This window comes from Triticum urartu, chromosome 6A (genome assembly GCF_056163025.1).
Source record: "Triticum urartu cultivar PI428250 chromosome 6A, HENAU_Tu73, whole genome shotgun sequence".
Lineage (NCBI taxonomy): Eukaryota > Viridiplantae > Streptophyta > Magnoliopsida > Poales > Poaceae > Triticum > Triticum urartu.
The window spans coordinates 195,639,988-195,660,975 of record NC_141878.1 but is presented as its reverse complement, the minus strand read 5'-3'; the positions used below and the strand labels follow the sequence as shown (position 1 = coordinate 195,660,975).

Genomic DNA, 20,988 nt, shown 5'->3' with positions numbered 1-20,988 from the left:
CTCATCAAAAGGAATACACTAACAAGCTTGATCAAGTCTTGTTAACAAACTCATTTCGAATTGCATGAAACCGGAGAAATTTCGAATAACACTATGTTACCTCAACAGGGATATGCATGTCCCCAACAATAAGAATATCATATTTCTTCTTGACAGTAGGAAGAGAAAATTCAAAACCTCCAATGGTAATTGTTGAAAATTTTCCAATAGAATTGATACTGTGGACTTGAGGTTGTTTCCTTGGAAAGTGTATCGTATGCTCATTACCATTAACATGAAAGGTGACATTGCCTTTGGTGCAATCAATAACAGCCCCTGCAGTGTTCAAAAAGGGTCTTCCAAGAATAATAGACATACTATCGTCCTCGAGAATATCAAGAACAACAAAGTCCGTTAAAATAGTAACGTTTGCAACCACAACAGGCACATCCTCACAAATACCGACAGGTATAGCAGTTGATTTGTCAGCCATTTGCAAAGATATTTCAGTAGGTGTCAGCTTATTCAAATCAAGTCTACGATATAAAGAGAGAGGCGTAACACTAACACCGGCTCCAAGATCACATAAAGCAGTTTTAACATAATTTCTTTTAATGGAGCATGGTATAGTTGGTACTCCTGGATCTCCAAGTTTCTTTGGTATTCCACCCTTGAAAGTATAATTAGCAAGCATGGTGGAAATTTCAGCATCCGGTATCTTTCTTTTACTAGTAACAATTTCCTTCATATATTTAGCATAAGGATTCATTTTAAGCATGTCAGTCAAACGCATACACAAATAGATAGGTCTAATCATTTCAGCAAAGCGCTCAAAATCCTCATCATCCTTTTTCTTGGATGGTTTAGGAGGAAAATGCATGGGTTTCTGAACCCATGGTTCTCTTTCTTTACCGTGCTTCCTAGCAACAAAGTCTCTCTTACCATAACGTTGATTCTTTGATTGTGGGTTATCAAGATCAACGGCAGGTTTGATTTCTACATCATTATTATTGCTAGGTTGAGCATCAACAGGAACATCATTATTAACATTACCACTAGGTTCATGTTCATTACCAGATTGTGTTTCAGCATCAGAAATAGAAATATCATTGGGATTCTCAGGTGTGTCTACAACAGGTTCACTAGAAGCATGCAAAGTCCTATCATTTTTCTTCTTCTTCCTTTTAGAAGGACTAGGTGCATCAACATTATTTCTCTAAGAATCCTGCTCAATTCTCTTAGGGTGGCCCTCAGGATACAAAGGTTCCTGAGTCACTTTACCTCCCCTAGTTGCAACTCTAACAACAAAGTCATTATTCTTACTATTCAATTCATTGAGCAAATCATTCTGAGATTTAAGTACTTGTTCTACTTGAGTGGTAACCATAGAAGCATGTTTACTAATGAGTTTAAGTTCACCTTTAACACTAGCCATATAATCACTCAAGTGTTCAATCATATAAGCATTATGTTTTAATTGTCTACCAACATAAGCATTAAAATCTTCTTGCTTAACCATAAAGTTATCAAATTCATCCAAACATTGGCTAGCAAACTTAGCAGGAGGGATTTCAGCTTTATCATATCTATAGAGAGAATTTACCTTTACTACCTGTGTCGGGTTATCGAGACCATGTGTTTCTTCAATAGGTGATGAATTAAGACCATGTATTTCTTCAACAGGCGGTAAATTCTTAACATCTTTAGCTTTTATACCTTTTTCTTTCATCGATTTCTTTGCCTCTTGCATATCTTCAGGACTGAGAAATGGAATACCCCTTTTCTTCGGAGTTGGCTTAGGAGTGGTTCAGGAAGTGTCCAATTATTTTCATTGGTCAACATATTATTCAATAGAATTTCAGCTTGATCAACTGTTATTTCCCTGAAAACACAACCAACACAACTATCCAGGTAATCTCTGGAAGCATCGGCTAGTCCATTATAAAAGATATCAAGTATTTCATTTTTCTTGAGAGGATGATCACGCAAAGCATTAAGTAATTGGAGAAGCCTCCCCCAAGCTTGTGGGAGACTCTCTTCTTCAATTTGCAGAAAATTATATATTTCCCTTAAAGCGGCTTGTTTCTTATGAGCGGGGAAATATTTAGCAGAGAAGTAGTAAATCATATCCTGGGGACTACGCACACAACCAGGATCAAGAGAATTAAACCATATCTTAGCATCACCCTTTAATGAGAACGCAAATAATTTAAGGATATAATAGTAGCGAGTTTTCTCATCCTTAGTGAATAGGGTAGCTATATCATTTAATTTAGTAAGATGTGCCACAACAGTTTCAGATTCATAGCCATTAAAGGATCGGATTCAACTAAAGTAATTATATCAGGATCAACTGAGAAATCATAATCCTTATCAGTAATAAAGATAGGTGAAGTAGCATAAGCAGGATCATATTTCATTCTAGCATTCAGAGATTTTTCTTTAAGCTTAGCTAATAATTTCTTAAGATCACTTCTATCATTGCAAGCAAGAAAGTCTCTAGCAGTTTCTTCATCCATAACATAACCTTCAAGCACAACAGGCAATTCATATCTAGGGGGAGAATCTTCGTCATCACTTTCACCAACATTATCAATTTCAATAATTTCATTCTCCCTAGTCCTAGCAAGTTGTTCATCAAGAAATTCACCAAGTGGCACAGTAGTATCAAGCATAGAAGTAGTTCCATCATAAGTATCATGCATAGCAGAAGTGGCATCATCAATAACCTGCGACATATCAGAATTAATAGCAGAAGCAGGTTTAGGTGTCGCAAGCTTACTCAAAACAGAAGGTGAATCAAGTGCAGAGCTAGATGGCAGTTCCTTACCTCCCCTCGTAGTTGAGGAAATTTTTTTGGTTCTTTGATCTTTCAAGTTCTTCATAATGATAAACATATATAAATCCCATGTGACTCAAAGAATAGAGCTATGCTCCCTGGCAACAGCGCCAGAAAATGTTCTTGATAACCCACAAGTATAGGGGATCACAACAGTTTTCGAGGGTAGAGTATTCAACCCAAATTTATTGATTCGACACAAGGGGAGTCAAAGAATATTCTCAAGTATTAGCAGCTGAGTTGTCAATTCAACCACACCTGGAAACTTAATATCTGCAGCAAAGTGTTTAGTAGCAAAGTAATATGATAGTAGTGGTAACGGTGGCAAAAGGTAACGATAGCAAAAGTAATATTTTTGGATTTTCTAGTGATTGTAAAAGTAGCAACGGAAAAGTAAATAAGCGAAGAACAATATAGTAAAAACTCGTAGGCATTGGATCGGTGATGGAGAATTATGCCGGATGCGATCGATCATGTAACAGTCATAACCTAGGGTGACACAGAACTAGCTCCAGTTCATCAATGTAATGTAGGCATGTAATCCGAATATAGTCATACGTGCTTATGGAAAAGAACTTGCATGACATCTTTTGTCCTACCCTCCTGTGGCAGTGGGGTCCTATTGGAAACTAAGGGATATTAAGGCCTCCTTTTAATAGAGTATCGGACCAAAGCATTAACACATAGTGAATACATGAACTCCTCAAACTACGGTCATCACCGGTAAGTATCCTGATTATTGTCACTTCGGGATTAACGGATCATAACACATAATAGGTGACTATAGACTTGCAAGATAGGATCAAGAACTCTCATATATTGATGAAAACATAATAGGTTCAGATCTGAAATCATGGCACTCGGGCCCTAGTGACAAGCATTAAGCATAGCAAAGTCATAGCAACATCAATCTCAGAACATAGTGGATACTGGGGATCAAACCTAACAAAACTAACTCGATTACATGATAAATCTCATTCAACCCATCACCGTGCAGCAAGCCTACGATGGAATTACTCACGCACGGCGGTGAGCATCATGAAATTGGTGATGGAGGAAGGTTGATGATGACGATGTCGACAGATTCCCCTCTCCGGAGCCCCGAACGGACTCTAGATCATCCCTCCCGAGAGAGTTTAGGGCTTGGCGGCGGCTCCATATCGTAAAACACGATGAATCCTTCTCTCTGATTTTTTCTCCCCGAAAGTGAATATATGGAGTCAAGGTTGAGGTCGGTGGAGCATCAGGGGGCCCACGAGGCAGGGGGCGTGCCCAGGGGGGTAGGGCGCGCCCCCACCCTCGTGGACAGGGTGTGGGCCCCCTGACGTGGATCTTTCTTCCAGTATGTTTTATATATTCCAAAAATAATCTCCGTTGATTTTCAGGTCATTCCGAGAACTTTTATTTCTACACAAAAATAACACCATGGCAATTCTGCCGAAAACAACGTCAGTCCGGGTTAGTTCCATTCAAATCATGCAAGTTAGAGTCCAAAACAAGGGCAAAATTGTTTGGAAAAGTAGATACGTCAGAGACGTATCAGATCTCATCCGGGACTCCGAACAAACTTTGGTCATCAAAACACATAACTCATAATACAAATCGTCATCGAACGTTAAGCGTGGGGATCCTACGGGTTCGAGAACTATGTAGACATGACCGAGACACATCTCTGGTCAATAACCAATAGCGGAACCTGGATGCTCATATTGGTTCCTACGTATTCTATGAAGATCTTTATCGGTCAAATCGCATAACAACATACGTCATTCCCTTTGTCATCGATATGTTACTTGCTCAAGATTCGATCGTCGGTATCATCATACCTAGTTCAATCTTGTTATTGGCAAGTCTCTTTACTCGTTATGTAGTGCATCATCCCGTAACTAACTCATTAGTCACATTGCTTGCAAGACTTATAGTGATGTGCATTACCGAGAGGGCCCAGAGATACCTCTTCGATACTCGGAGTGACAAATCCTAATCTCGATCTATGACAACCCAACAAACACCTTCGGTGACACCTATAGATCATCTTTATAATCACCCAGTTATGTTGTGACATTTGATAGCACACAAGGTGTTCCTCCGGTATTCGAGAGTTGCATAATCTCATAGTCAGAGGAATATGTATAAGTTATGAAGAAAACAATAGCAATAAAACTAAACAATCATTATGCTAAGCTAACGGATGGGTCTTGTCCATCACATCACTCTCTAATGACGTGATCCTGTTCATCAAGTAACAAGACATGTCTATGGTCAGGAAACTTAACAATATTTGATTAACGAGCTAGTCAAGTAGAGGCATACTAGGGACACTATGTTTTGTCTATGTATTCACACATGTACTAAGTTTCCGGTTAATACAATTCTAGCATGAATAATTAACATTTATCATGATACAAGAAAATATAACTAACAACTTTATTATTGCCTCTAGGGCATATTTCCTTCGAGATCCGCCGGAGACACACCTCCACACGCCCACCAACGATGCTAGACGCACTGCCAGAACGGGAGTTAGGCGGGGAGACCTTTATTCCTTCTTCAGGGAGCCGTCGCCGTCTCGCCTTCTTGAGCAGGACACAAACCCTAAAAAAACACGAAAAAGCGACTAAAAACGGAGCCCTCCGCTGGCCCTTGACATGACCCAACGCGCCTCCATGGCCCTAGGGCAACCGGAGAGGAGGCATACCTGCGTCGGCGTCGGCGAGAGGTAGGAACCCTAGCTTTCTTTCTTGGAGGAGGAGGAGTGACTTGAGGATGATGTACTCTTCGGCTCTTGTCTTTCTTGTAGCTGAGCAGGTGTAGTTGCATGATCTTTGGATGTAACTGCGGTAGAGATGTCCTCTTAGCGATGGAGCATTGGAGTGAAAGACATAGCAGAAGGAAATACTGATTCTTTTACCATGCTAAGAAATACTCTCTCCATTTTTATTTACTCTGCATATTAGATTTGATTGAAATCAAACTTCACAAAGTTTGAACAAGTTTATAGAAAAAATATGAACATTTACAATAACAAATCTATATGACGTGTAAGTATATTCAATAATGAATCTAATGGTATTGATTTGTTTTTGTAGAGAAGGAGGTTAAACCCCCAGTCTCTACATCAATCAATGCATACAACCATTTTTATTAATTATTCCACATACGTCTGACAAGAACATACATCAAGCCACCCGAAGCCACCACTCACACCTACAAACTTGATAATGTGGAGTGCTCTCACCCTCTATATTTAAAACTGAGTCGTCGCCGATCCATCCATATAATGTATCGAAACCAACAACTGGTGCAACATACCTAAACCATACACCACATGCACACGTTTTATAAAGTCGTCATCATCATCGAACTGTTGTCCCATCTTCAGGAGAGAGAGAGAGAGATCTGTATCATCCTTGCCAGTCCGGCCATCCGTCGGCGCCACCGCCCTGCGCTCGTCCAACCCAACGCGGAGACTCCGGAAGATCTGTCGTGCATAGCACCTGCCGAACAGGCATGACACAGCGTAGCACCTGTCGGCCAAGCATGACTTGACATCTTCACCGAAGCTCCGTTCAAGACGAAGCCGCTCCACCTCTTGCTTCTGTCTTCTAGCGCTACTCCACAAACAATGCCCCAAGAGAGAAACGACGCCGTAGTACTGTTATCGTCTGATCTGAAAAACTAGATCCTAGGGTTTCCCCCGGAGTAGCGTGAGTGGGTCAACAATAGTTACACGACGACGGCTTCATCAAGGTAACGACGCAGAACGCCGCCGTCACCTACCGCCGGCTCGTTTTCATCGGCAACCATGTCTGCCCGACTCACAACCAGGACTGGATGATGGATCTCGAGATCCGACCACACAATCTCAGGCCGACCACCTCCGACGGAGGAGATAACCACCACCGCCGGCTGCACCGGCCAAAACAGATCTGACCAGAGGTGCCGCCGAGCAGTCCACCATGCCCTTCACGCCACCGTCGATCCGAAGCCAGATGGCACGCCACCGCAACATAGCCAGCCATCGCTGCCGGCCGCATCGCGCCGCCGCTCGAACCGGACCAGCCGCCGCACGCCGCCGCCCGTGACCGAGCTGCCCGACGCGCCTGTAGCCGCCGTAGCACGAGGCTGGGCTGGCCACCGCCGTCGCTCCGCTGGATTGGACGCGCCTTCACACATGTAGGGGCCCCGCAACACCCTTGGGACGCGGGAGAGAGGGAGTCCCTCACCACCATCGTCGGCCCCCAGGCGTGGCCCGACGGTGACGGAGGAAGGGGAGGCGGGCGTGCGCGCCCCCGGCGGCTAGGGTTTGGGCGCCGCCCGAGTCGCCCTAGCGGGGCGACGCAGGGGTTGGGAGCGGATGCAGTTGCCAGGGGACGTAATGCTTTCGACGCCTTGGACGTATTGATTTGTTATTGCATATGTTAATTTTTTTTTACTATAAACACTTTCAAAGTTTACAAAGTTTGACTTTGACGAAAGCTAATATCCGAAGTAAATAAAAATGGAGGGAGTACCATGCATTTATCTACAGTTCACCTTTACTTTGAGTTCCGTGCTATATTTTTATTTTTTGATAAAATTAATCTTGTTTCCGGGTACACAAAGTTTTATTATTTTAAAGTGTACCAACAAAAACAAATACATCTGTTTGAGACTGAACTTTTTTTCGCCTTTTGTATTTTATCTATTATCTATTCTCTCACCACCAAAATTAAAGCAGCATGCATCAATTTCACAAACATGAAGTTGCTTAGAGCATCTTCAGCCGTTCGGCCCCTTAGGACACCGAAAAAGAGCCGTCTGAAGGCGAACCGACGCTTGCTTGACGTGTGGGGGCGATTGCATTCCCAGTCGACGCCCCTAGATCGCCGCCAAAATCGCGCGAACTCGGCGATATTTCATACAAAATTGTACAAACTCAGCGATCTGGCACAAACCCGGTGAAACTTCATTGAAATTTGTACAAAAACAGATAAAACATGCAAACTACGCCTACTACTACGTCAAACTACGCCTAGCCTTGCTCGCCGCGGTCGCCGCTCGCCATCTACATGCCGAGAAGCCTGTAGAAACGGGTGTAGTAGCCGCCGCCGTTGTCGTCGTCGCACGCCCCGCCTGAGCCACCGCCGTCCCTACTGCACCCCTGGCCAGGGTCGCCGGCGCGCGGTGGGGGGTTGGATGGCCCGGCCTCGTCCTCATCGTCGCCGTCGAGGACGATGACGCCACCCTCCTCGCGCCCGAGGCGACGGGCCTGGAGCTCCGCGTATGCCCGACGCTGGCGGAGCACCTGCTTGCGGACGTAATCCTCCCTCACCCACTTGAGGGCGTCGTCGTCGTCGGGGGCCACCATGTACGCGTGCTCCGGCTTCACGGGGAGCAGCCCCGGCTCGGGCTTCGGCCAGACCAGGCAGAGGGAGCGCGGGGAGGGGAGGGCACCCTCGTTGATGACGAGGGCGCCGCTGCGGGTGCGGCGCCGGAGTGGCGCACCCTCCGGCTTTGGCTTGACGGGGCGGAGCGCCGGCGAGCCGCAGCCCGACGACGAGGACGTCCCCGGCTCCATTCGCCGCGGCGTCCAGGAGCTGCCACAAAGGCGAGAGAAGGACGACCGCGGCGGGTACTCGAGGCGCGGCGTGTTGCCGGTCTCGATGTGGTCGAGGACGGCCTTGAGGGTGCGTCCGGGCACGCCCCACCAGTCACGCCGCCCGTCGGCGTTGAGGCGTCCGTGGTGGATGATGCCATTGGTGGAGGCGATCTGGTCTTCACGGCGGCGTTTGAAGTACATCATCCACAGCGTGTGGCTGTCGGCGGCGTACCTTGACTCATTCCGCTGCTCCTCCATCAGCGACGAGCGGATGCGGGCGATCTCGGCCCGCCGTGCCGCCCCTTCGGGCACCACTGGCACCGGGACGCCGCCGGCGCTCAGCTTCCACGACCCCGGCACACGCATATCCGGGGGCGCCGGATACTCGGCCTCGTAGAGGAGGCGTGCCTCCGACTCTTGGAGATGGCGGGGGCCGAAGCCGTATGCCGTCGCGCCGTCGCTTGGGAACCTCTTAGCCATTTGCTCGTCCGCGGGAAGGAGGGAGTGTGCTGCTTTGTGTGACGATGCGAGGTGAAATGTGGCAGTTGTGGCGTTCACTGGCGGAGGATCGGCTTTTATAGCCGGGTCCGGGCGGCGAGAACCTGCATGCCGAGCGACGCGTGGTGGGAGCGGGCGGGACACGTGTCGATGGCGCCTTCACTGCGCCGCCCGTGAGACATCAATGGAGGCTGACCGGCGCAGCAGCGCGGCAGGCTTGGCCAGCCTTGACATTGATTCCCGCGGGAACCGAGGCGATGAGGACGATGAAGCGGCGTCTCACTGACGCGACAGGCCCATCCCCGTTAGCGCCAAAAACGCGTTCGGCCCCAGGCGCCCCCAGCGCGCCGGTTCGGCCTGGGTCCGCCGGCGCCAATTTCGGCCCAAACCGACGAAAAACGGGTTCATGAGGACGCGACTGGATCGATTTTCGCCAGCACCGAAAAAACGCCTGAGAGAGGACTATTAGGGGCGCGGCTGGATATGCTCTTACCACACATACCATGTGGTTGTCTGAGACTGAACTTATTGATACACAACGAAATTTTAGAAAGCATCTGTCCTTTTATATTCTGTTTTGTGTGGTTTACAATTTACCAAACCTAAAAAACACGGATCTCAAACACAACACTGATTGGTGGATCAATGCATGGTACACTCTCTATATTATACTCATCTGTTCCCAAATATAAGTCTTTCTAGAGATTCCTACAAGTGACTACATAGAAAGTAAATTGAGTGAATCTCCACTCTAAAATATGTCTACATACATCTGTATGTTGTAGTCTATTTAAAATGTCTAAAAAGACTTATATTTAAAAACGGAGGGAGTATTTCTTTAGGGGGAGTATATTATATTCCATGCAATGTCATTTCTCTTCCCGCCAAAAAATAAATCATTTCTTGGCGGAAGTAAGTAAACGAGGATGATAGTACGAGTAGTACAAGTCTGGCGGGCGGGAGAGACAAGTTTTTCTCGTCAAGCGAAATGACCGTCGAGGTCCACTGCAACCAGTACCCGGATATCTCGGTGTACCACTCTCGTTCGAAGAATCACACCAGCAGCAGCACTACATCCAATTATCCGAGAGCCGGCGGGCTATCCATCCTTGACTGGACCGGAGGCGCCGTGACTTTTTTTTTTTTTTTGAAAGTGAGGCGCCGTGACTTGATCTACCTTGGCGGACCATGCATACGTCTGCCGCCCTGATTGTCCTGTTCGTGGCGTCGAGAAGCGCAGGCCCTTGTTGACCGGCCGCTCGTGAACTGCTGACGCGGCGCGGTGCACCGAGGGGGACGGCAGTGGAGACGTGACCTGTTAGACTCCTCGTACGTACGCGCGCACTACTTACTTCCTAGCGACGGAACCAGGGTGCATGACGGGACAGGACGTGGTGCGAGTGAGCCGGTCCGTCGCGGCAACGACGAGCCGCTGACCAATGGAGTAGAATGCAGCTCCAAATGCATTTGCAACACGTGCATTTGCGACTTTCTCAAACATTATATATATGTTGCATTCTATAACAATTTTTTTCAAATTTATTGAAACGCAATGAAATATTCGGTTACACCTCAATGTCCCGCCACAATGCATTTTTTAATAAAAAAGGGCATTTCCGTCTGCCCCAATTTTTTATTAAAAAATTCAAGGCCAAGTATCCAACATCATAAACATTTCACTCGGTCACAACACAAAGTAGCTATGACAAATTATTGCAAACATGGAGGAATTTAAAGTCTTGGGCTAAGATAGATGGATCAGTGCCAAGCTATCCTAAGCAGCTCCCTACAGCGATGACCAGGCAGCCGGAGACACTCAAGAAGCCGCGTAGCTTGGGCACCGACGTAGAGCACCTTCCAAAGTCAAACCAGTGCGCCTACCGAAGCCAGGATGCATTTCATACTTCGCCACCTTCGACTCTGAAAGACAAAATTATCACGAAAACGCCATAAGCCCACAAGGTAGCAACAGTAAAGATGTTAACAACTTCATAGTGTTTTTCTTTGTTTCCAGAAAGGAACTAGGTCATCAAAAGACTAGGAATTGAAATTGAGATATTGGGAGTATCAGCAATCACATTCCAAATATTTTTTTGCAACAATGCAAACAAAAAAGTAGATGATGGATCGATTCTAGCTCATTACAAAAGACACATGTCAGATCATCAACATGTCTATGTTTAGCCAAGTTGTCTCGAGTAGACTCTTGTTATTAATAATGAGCTACAACAAAACATGTACTCCCTCTGTCCCAAAATTCTTGTCTTAGATTTGTCCAGATACGGATGTATCATACATCTACATCCGTATCTAGACGAATCTAAGACAAGAATTTTGATACATCCGTATCTAGACGAATCTAAGACAAGAATTTTGATACATCCGTATCTAGACGAATCTAAGACAAGAATTTTGATACATCCGTATCTAGACGAATCTAAGACAAGAATTTTGGAACAGAGGAAGTATATTATAAGGAACCTTAATCTTCCATATAGCATCTCTCAGTTCGGAAGAGGAACCCAATTTCGGAATCTAATTGAGTAGGAACCAGAAGGTTGAAGCAACTAAATGGGAGCATCACTACCAGAAGTAAGAGCTACAATTTTGACCAAATTAAGCAAATCAAACCACTGACCCATGAGTACTTCATCAACACATCTCCTAAAGGATATCTTATGAGAAGTACCATCCCACACTTGGGCAACAGAAGCATTTTATTGTTGAAAAATCGCAAATAGATCCCAAAATTGGGTTTCCAAAGAAGCATTAACAAGCCAAATGTCATGCCAAAAGGAGATACTTTGCCCATCACCAATCTTCCACTTGTAAAAGCTTTTTTGCAGAAGCAAAAACCCAAGAGATACTTTTCCAAAAAGGAGACCCCTGTCTAGGTTTGTCCGACAAAATGTGGTTTGTCAGTAGCATACTTATACTCCAGAAGTTTTATCAATCACTGGGTCTACCATCAAACAATCTCTTACTCCAAAAGGCCAACATTGCCAAATTAAAATCCCTAAGATTAGGGACACCCATACCCCCAAATTCTTTTTTTCTTCTTCTGGAGATTAAACCCTAACAAGCAAGATGGTACTTATGATGATTGCCCAATTTGCCCTAGAAGAAATGAGACATTTGGGAAGTGATGGCATCAGTGGCCCACTTACGAAACTTCATGATAGACATAAGGTAAGTAGGAATACTAGCAATGCACGTGTCGAGGAGGATAAGTTTACCCCTATAGGAAAGATTCCTGTCTAACCAACCAGAGATGTCTTCAATAATTCTGTCAATAATAGGTTGTATGTCTCCTTTTTAAGTTTTTTTTTTTAAATGGAGGGGCACACCCAAATTCTTAAAAGGGAAGGAGCCAAGTTGACAACAGAAAACCTAAGCAAAGCAACTAGTAGCTACATCATCATCTACATGAATAGTGTGAAGGTCACTTTTGTGAAAATTAACTTTGGTGATAATACATGTTTGAGAATCATTTCGTTCTAGTAATGTGAAATCAAGAGAGTGGCTAGCCAACGTCACAAACAAGCATCCCCTAACCGACGTTTACCTGCAGCAGCCACCGCCACACAGCCGGCCGGCCCGCCGGCTTGAAAGTCCAGTTCCCTGATCTCCGTACAGAATCCCTCCGATCCACCGATGGACAGCCACGGGTGGACGCCGCGTCCGGGCTGGACGGCAGCCTCCGTCCGACAGAGGCGACCTGAACGGGTCAAGCCGTTCATGCGCTGGGCGGGTCAAACCATGCACGCTCGAGCCTAGACCGACTAGAGACTAGAGCCGAACGACAAGGACCCATGCGATTCCACGCCCGCCACCCTGGTACGTAGTCGTACTCTCGATCACGACGCCCTAATCGCGCCAGCAAACCGCGCGTTCGCCGGCAAGCCGACGGCGCGGGGGCGCGGGCATATATAGCTCGTGCCCCGGCACCTTCTCCTCAGACAGTCCGTCAGTCAGTCATCAGCCACTGAGGAGCCATTTCCAACCCTCTCGTGCGCATCTTCCACGAGAGCATCAGCAAAGCAAGAATAAAGGCAGCTAGCAGCACGAACAACGGCGGCTAGCGGCTGAAGGAGGGGCCGATGGAGATCGTGAGGATGGGGAGCTCGGCGGGGGGCGGGAGCGGCGTGCGGCGGACGGCGTCGTCGTGGCGGGGGACGTCCGGGAGGAGCGACGCCTTCGGGCGGTCGGCCAGGGAGGAGGACGACGAGGAGGCGCTGCGCTGGGCGGCCATCGAGAAGCTCCCCACGTACGACCGCATGCGCAAGGGCATCCTGCTCCCGGGCGCCGTCGCCGGCGTCGGCGGCGCCGGGCAGGAGGTGGACATCCAGGGGCTCGGCCTCAACGAGAGGAAGAACCTCATCGAGCGCCTCATACGCACCGCCGAGGAGGACAACGAGCGCTTCCTCCTCAAGCTCCGCGACCGGATGGAGCGGTGCGTCTCAGCTCAGCTCATCACCTCGCTTCTGTAGCTCTGTCCATCCATTTCTCTCTCGGCACGACGGGCGCTGATGTTTGATGTGCTTGGCAGGGTTGGGATCGAGAACCCGACGATCGAGGTGCGGTTCCAGAACCTCAACATCGACGCCGAGGCCTACGTCGGCAACCGGGGAATCCCGACGTTCATCAACTTCTTCTCCAACAAAATCATGGTATGCATCTTCGGCGCAGCAGCTTCATGATCCTTCAGTGTCATGGAATGGGAGAACCCAACAAAGTTCACGCCGAGTGGTTCCGACTTCAGCTTCTGATCCTTGTTTGTTTCAATCCTTCAGAATGTGCTGAGTGCTCTGCGCATCGTGTCAAGCGGGAAGAGGCCCATCTCTATCATCCATGACATCAGCGGAATCGTAAGACCCGGCAGGTGAGCGAGAGGTCACGGGCCTGTTTGTTTTGCATCATCTCACAGTTCTTTCCATGTTTTAATCGTGTGGAGTTTCTTCAGAATGTCCTTGTTGCTTGGCCCCCCTGGGTCCGGAAAAACTAGTCTACTCCTGGCCCTGGCAGGGAAGCTGGACTCAACTCTCAAGGTACCCCATCTTCACATCCTTTCGTGATTCTGAGTACTCTGTTTTTCGTTCGATACAGAAATTTGCAATATGATCAGGGAAGATATAGAGATGTAAGTTGTAACATGATGAATTTAAAATTGGAAATGTTCAGGTGTCAGGGAGAGTGACTTACAACGGGCATGACATGCATGAATTTGTCCCCCAGAGGACATCAGCGTACATCGGGCAGCATGACCTTCACATCGGCGAAATGACGGTGAGGGAGACACTGGCCTTCTCTGCGAGATGTCAAGGAGTCGGAACCCGTTACGGTAAGTGACATGGGAGCTGGAAAAAGGGATATCTTGCTATTCACAAATTGCAAAGTGATTCTTATCGTGGTTTCAAATTGCAGACATGCTTACTGAACTCTCAAGAAGGGAGAAAGAAGCCAACATCAAGCCAGATCCTGACATTGATGTCTACATGAAGGTGAGCAGTTATTGCATATACACTGTGAATCAAGAACCTTATTTATTTAGAAGTAAACGGTATTGCCTTTCTGAAGTAAATAGAAACAAACTACAGTTACTAAGTTATTCTGCTCCTCTATCCAAACAGGCCATCTCTGTGGAAGGTCAAGAGAGCGTGATCACAGATTACATCCTCAAAGTGAGCACCATACATAACATGAAAAATAAGCCAAAAAAATGCATATGCCGCTGACACACTTGCATTTTTCGTTCAGATTTTGGGTCTGGAAATCTGTGCAGATACAATGGTTGGGGACGGTATGATCAGAGGCATCTCAGGAGGACAAAAGAAGCGTGTCACCACAGGTATATGCAATATGCAGTGAAGGAATAAATGCGCATAATGATGCCCTTTTGATCATGACAGTGAAATCAGATCTCTAACATCATTGAAATTTAAATAGGCGAGATGCTTGTCGGGCCAGCAAAGGCACTGTTTATGGATGAAATCTCCACCGGTTTGGACAGCTCCACAACGTACCAGATCATCAACTCCCTCAGGCAATCTGTCCACATCCTCGGTGGCACGGCATTGATCGCGTTGCTTCAGCCTGCGCCTGAAACATACGAGCTCTTTGATGACATTGTTCTGCTCACCGAGGGGAAAATCGTGTACCAGGGTCCTCGAGAAAGCGTCCTTGAGTTCTTTGAGGCCGTCGGATTCAGATGCCCTGAGAGGAAGGGTGTTGCAGACTTCTTGCAAGAAGTATGTGATACACAAGAGCTCTCTGTGCTGCACGTTGGGACTAGGAACTCAAAATTTGACCGTGTTTATCATGAATTCACAGGTAACATCTAGGAAGGATCAGCACCAGTACTGGTGCCGAAGTGACGAGCCATACCGATACATCTCGGTCAACGACTTCACGGAGGCATTCAAAGCATTCCATGTTGGCCGTAAGATGGGCTCGGAGCTCAGGGTGCCGTTCGATCGAACCAGGAACCACCCTGCTGCGCTCACGACTTCCAAGTTCGGTATCAGCAAGATGGAGCTTCTGAAGGCATGCGTCTCTAGGGAGTGGCTGCTGATGAAGAGGAACTCGTTTGTTTACATCTTTAAAATAGTTCAGGTATGCATCCCGCTTGTTGAAATTTTCCTCAATTCTGAATTCGGATAGTGATGTCTGATGAATGTTATGTGTTTGTACCAGCTCATAATCCTTGGGACCATCGCAATGACTGTCTTCCTGCGTACGGAGATGCACCGGGACTCAGTCGAGGATGGAGTGATCTACATGGGCGCGATGTTCCTCGGCCTGGTCACGCATTTGTTCAATGGATTCGCCGAGCTCGCCATGAGCATTGCAAAGCTGCCTATATTCTACAAGCAGAGGGACCTGCTCTTCTATCCATCATGGGCGTATGGATTGCCTACATGGCTGCTCAAGATCCCGATATCATTCCTGGAATGTGCCGTGTGGATCTGCATGACTTACTATGTCATTGGCTTCGATCCAAACATCGAAAGGTTCTTCCGCCATTACCTGCTGCTTGTGCTGATCAGCCAGATGGCATCGGGTCTATTCCGGGTTCTTGCTGCATTAGGAAGGGATATGGTTGTTGCAGACACGTTTGGGTCGTTTGCTCAGCTTGTTCTTCTGGTTCTCGGCGGCTTCTTGATAGCTAGAGGTATGTCGAATCTCCCTCCATTCAGCCTCTGTTCATGCAGTTTCAACTGTCAAGAAGATCATGCTGAGTTGTGAGTTCCATTTCTGCAGATAACATCAAGGCATGGTGGATTTGGGGCTACTGGTGCTCCCCTCTGATGTATGCCCAGAACGCCATAGCGGTGAACGAGTTCCTTGGGCATAGCTGGAGGATGGTAATGCAGCGTCTCCTGGACCCTTGATCAGTCGAATTTCAGACAGATAATAAAAAAAAATGCCAATCTTTGCACAGGTTGTTGATCCGACAGACAGCAATGACACGCTAGGCGTACAAGTCTTGAAGTCGCGCGGCATCTTTGTCGATCCAAACTGGTACTGGATCGGTGTTGGTGCCTTACTTGGGTACATCATGCTCTTCAATGTACTCTTCATTGTGTTCCTCGACTTGCTTGACCGTGAGTACCTTCTCCCCAGCCGTAAAATGCATTGATTCGCGCATCGTTAACATCTTACGTTGGCGCTGACATCCTTCTTCTATCCACAGCACTTGGAAAGGGCCAAAATGTTGTTTCTGAAGAGGAACTGATGGAGAAGCATGTGAACCGCACCGGAGAAAATGTAGAGTTGCTGCTTCTTGGAAACAATTCCCAGAATTCACCTTCCAACGGTCAGTAGAAATTCTTGCATAGACTGCATCAAGGAACACATTTCCACCGTTGCATCATTGTGACAAGTGTAACAAATGCAGGAGGAGGAGAAATCACTGGCGCTGACACCAGGGAGAGGGGAATGGCACTTCCATTTACTCCCTTGTCAATCACCTTCGACAATATCAGATATTCTGTGGACATGCCTCAGGTAAGCATAACCAAGAAGTTCTATCCCGGGTTCAACGCAGCGGCAGCTGGCACTAATGACAGATACTAATTGTGATGCACAAATCTTTGACAGGAAATGAAAGACAAAGGTATTACTGAAGACCGGCTAGTGCTCCTGAAAGGTGTTAGTGGAGCTTTCAGGCCAGGAGTTCTTACAGCATTGATGGGCGTCAGCGGGGCGGGAAAGACCACTCTGATGGATGTGTTGGCGGGACGGAAAACTGGCGGTTACATTGAAGGAGACATCAGCATCTCTGGATACCCGAAGAACCAAGACACTTTTGCCCGGATTGCTGGTTACTGTGAGCAAAATGATATCCATTCTCCACATGTCACCGTTTATGAATCCCTCGTGTACTCGGCGTGGCTCCGGTTGTCCCCTGATGTAGACTCAGAAGCAAGACAAGTAAGTTGAATGACCTTTATTCTGCTAGTTCATAAGTAGCTCATCTAATATGCACACTGCAACTGATCTCTGGAGTCCATTTCATGAATTCAGATGTTTGTGGAACAAGTCATGGAACTCGTCGAGCTGACATCACTGAGGGGAGCATTGGTGGGACTGCCAGGAGTGAATGGTTTATCCACCGAACAGCGTAAAAGGCTCACCATTGCTGTTGAGCTTGTTGCCAACCCCTCCATCATATTCATGGATGAACCAACTTCTGGACTGGACGCAAGGGCAGCTGCCATCGTGATGAGGGCGGTCAGAAACACAGTAGACACAGGAAGAACAGTTGTCTGCACCATCCACCAGCCCAGCATCGACATATTTGAAGCTTTTGATGAGGTAAATTGCAGTAAGGACAAGGAAATTGTGTGATCTGTAGAAGTATTGATTGTCTCATGTGAGAACTCACATGTTATTCTTGAATATTTACAGCTGTTCCTGATGAAACGGGGAGGAGAAGAAATTTATGTCGGCCCCTTGGGGCACAACTCATGCCATCTGATCGATTACTTTGAGGTGAGGCTCCTTACTGATCTGGTGAACAGAGCACCCGATTTCCAGCTTATGGCATGCATGATAACCTTGCTTGGTGCCCCAACTGTAGGGAATACAAGGTGTGAAGAAAATCAAGGATGGATACAACCCTGCAACCTGGATGTTAGAAGTGACCACCCTAGCTCAGGAAGATGCCTTGGGTGTCAACTTTGCCGAAGTATACATGAATTCTGACCTATACCGGTATGTTGCAGTCTCAGAGCGTTGTTTCTGTATGTTTGTATACTTCTCCATCATTTCACTGATTCAAATGCATCATGTCAGGAGGAACAAAGCTTTGATAAGTGACCTAAGCACACCTCCACGTGGATCGACGGACCTGTACTTCCCAAAACAGTATGCACAGTCCTTCTTCACACAATGCATTGCTTGCCTGTGGAAGCAGCATAAGTCCTATTGGAGAAATCCATCATACACTGCAACTAGAATATTCTTCACGACGGTTATCGCTCTCATCTTTGGCACCATCTTTTTGAACCTAGGACAGAAAATGTAAGTACCTTCGCTAACAACTCCAGCTGACACTGATCCATAATGACACAGCGTGAGAAAGAAACTTATATGTACTTCATCTTTACTTTCAGCGGCAAGAGGCAGGACCTGTTCAATTCTTTGGGTTCCATGTATGCAGCAGTTATTTTCATTGGAATTCAGAATGGCCAATGCGTTCAACCTATTGTCGATGTCGAGCGAACAGTTTTTTACCGAGAAAAAGCTGCTGGCATGTACTCTGCTCTACCCTATGCTTTTGCACAGGTAATGGTCGTTGCAGAATATTTGAAACGAAAAGATTGAACTTTTGCTCCTTCAACTTTTTTTTTACAAAATCTAATGATGTTAACCATTCAACAGGTTTTCATTGAGATCCCACATGTCTTCCTACAGACCATTATTTATGGTCTGATTGTTTACAGCTTGATTGGCTTGGACTGGGCATTTATCAAATTCTTTTGGTACATCTTCTTCATGTTCTTCACTTTCCTGTACTTCACATTTTATGGGATGATGGCAGTCGCCATGACGCCAAACAGCGACATTGCTGCCATAGTCGCAACTGCATTCTATGCAGTATGGAATATCTTTGCCGGTTTCCTAGTCCCCCGACCAGTAAGTGTCCCATGACTGGTTTATTTGTAGTGAACCAACCTGTACATTTTCTCCATACTGCCGATGCTAAACTATATGTGTCTTGTCTGGCTTGCAGAGGATACCAATATGGTGGAGGTGGTACTCATGGGCATGCCCGGTGGCATGGACACTCTACGGGCTTGTTGCCTCACAATATGGAGACATTGCAGACGTTACGCTGGAGGATGGGGAACAAGTGAACGCTTTCATCCACAGATTCTTTGGATTCAGGCATGATTACGTAGGTTTTATGGCTGCCGGTGTTGTAGGATTCACTGTTCTCTTCGCTTTCGTTTTTGCCTTCTCCATCAAAGTCTTGAACTTCCAAAGAAGATAGAGAGGCTATCTGAAAACAGCTTCAGATCTCGCTATAGCTAATAGAGTGTTGGCACTTGGCAGTAGGGAACACAGGAAAGTAAGTTTAGAGACGGAATATTCGGTATCCGTTTCTTAGGCAATTAACGTATTTCTTAGATCAGTAGTTCAATTATGTATATATACTGTATATTGTAACTATCAGAGAAGGGCCCGTTGTAATTTTGTAAAGTTCAACAGTTCAAATATTTTATGCAAGATTGTCTATCTTTGGTTCAGTTGATACATGTTCCCTACGAAAAGCCCATTACCGACTAACATGGCCTAAAAGATGACTTGGCTTATATAATTCCGAAGAATATTGTGGGAAACTAAACAAATTTCCAGTGAAAACTAGCTTCGGAAACTGCTGGTATAATCAAGATTTGTGAATGGTGATGCGGTGTGTTTGTGTTCAGCATACAAATTACTCGTTCACAAGTACTCCCTCTGTAAACAAATGTAAGACGTTTTGGCAGTTTAAATATCATCATAGCACTTAGAAAATAGAGCCTTAATGAAACTTAAAAAGAAGAAACTCGCATTTCAACGACTAACAGGGTGCTGCTATCTGGCTGAATGTATTCACATTTTCAATCGTTGAGGTTCTCAAATCCAGTTACTATCTTGTTTCGACAACTAACAGGCTATTGTGTCTCAAATTGTTTTGTTTACTAAAACTCGATAATTTTGGAGCAGCAAACATGATTTCATCATAGCCCTAAGAATTCGAAATAGTAGCATAAGACTAATGCTGGTAGAATCGACACTAGGTAATCAACTCTGAGAACAGGCATCCACTGAAGTCCGCCAGATTCTGCAGATTTAAGTACGGACTACCTGAAGGAGTGTCGCGGTCCCCTGCAACCCAATCGATCCCACCGACATCGAATCCTCCTGCCTCCATCACGGGCGCAGCAGCACCTCAACCTCGTCTGCTTCAGAGGAAAGCTCCCCCTTCCGGCCCTACCCGGCTCCCCCCTGCGGGCTCCGGCGGCCGCCGCTCCTAGTCCGCAGGGTGCCTTGGAATCCGCGCGAGCCCCCGTGGGAGGTTTTTTTTTACAGCCCCATTTCCTTTTGGGATAAATTGCACATGTTTCGTTCCAACTCCGTGGGAGGGCATGTACAATGGTTGATAAGATATTCTTATCTTAGGTCTTGCATGTAATTAAGAGATGACAAAAAAGATGTCTACAATGAGTCATTTCTTAACCTAAAAACGTGGTGACAGATATTATGCTAAGATATCATTTCTTGTCTTATCTTAAATAAGAGAAGATAAGTCTTTTCTTATGAGTTCTCTCTCCTCCACCTCATTATTTATTCTACATGGCACTCCTAAGATAGCACCATTATACATGCCCTAACTCGTTGGCGTCAGACGCCTCGTTTGCCTTCCACCCGTTCCTTACACCGCATGATTTGAATCACTCTAATGCAGTGGCGGTGCTACTAGGAGTCAAAGCAAGTGATGTCAAAGCTATGTATATGTGAAGAGCATATCAGGTGCTACCGATCTGCCCATGCTACCATGCCATGGAACAATGGCACCCGTTAAAGCATAAATGAAGGGATA

General features: G+C 46.4%; 1 protein-coding gene and 1 long non-coding RNA gene across 2 annotated transcripts; one reads left to right on the top strand and one right to left on the bottom strand.

The window, feature by feature from the left end:
• Positions 1-10,452: 10,452 nt before the first annotated feature.
• Positions 10,453-20,527, bottom strand: LOC147964728 (uncharacterized). Its single transcript, XR_015607905.1, has 3 exons — positions 20,253-20,527; positions 14,100-14,205; positions 10,453-10,817 (listed from the first exon to the last, which is right to left on the bottom strand). It is a non-coding gene; the product is annotated as an uncharacterized LOC147964728 (long non-coding RNA).
• On the top strand, positions 12,488-19,651 carry LOC125512309 (ABC transporter G family member 39). The gene is made up of 23 exons (XM_048677403.2): positions 12,488-13,350; positions 13,447-13,567; positions 13,691-13,779; positions 13,861-13,945; positions 14,079-14,238; positions 14,322-14,398; positions 14,528-14,578; positions 14,655-14,745; positions 14,844-15,145; positions 15,228-15,509; positions 15,591-16,068; positions 16,158-16,261; positions 16,339-16,501; positions 16,591-16,713; positions 16,795-16,904; positions 16,998-17,330; positions 17,424-17,714; positions 17,808-17,891; positions 17,980-18,113; positions 18,195-18,422; positions 18,515-18,686; positions 18,783-19,037; positions 19,135-19,651. Exons 1-23 carry the CDS (start codon positions 12,998-13,000, stop codon positions 19,393-19,395), a joined length of 4,347 nt encoding a protein of 1,448 aa, XP_048533360.2. The 5' UTR covers positions 12,488-12,997; the 3' UTR covers positions 19,396-19,651.
• Positions 20,528-20,988: the final 461 nt, after the last annotated feature.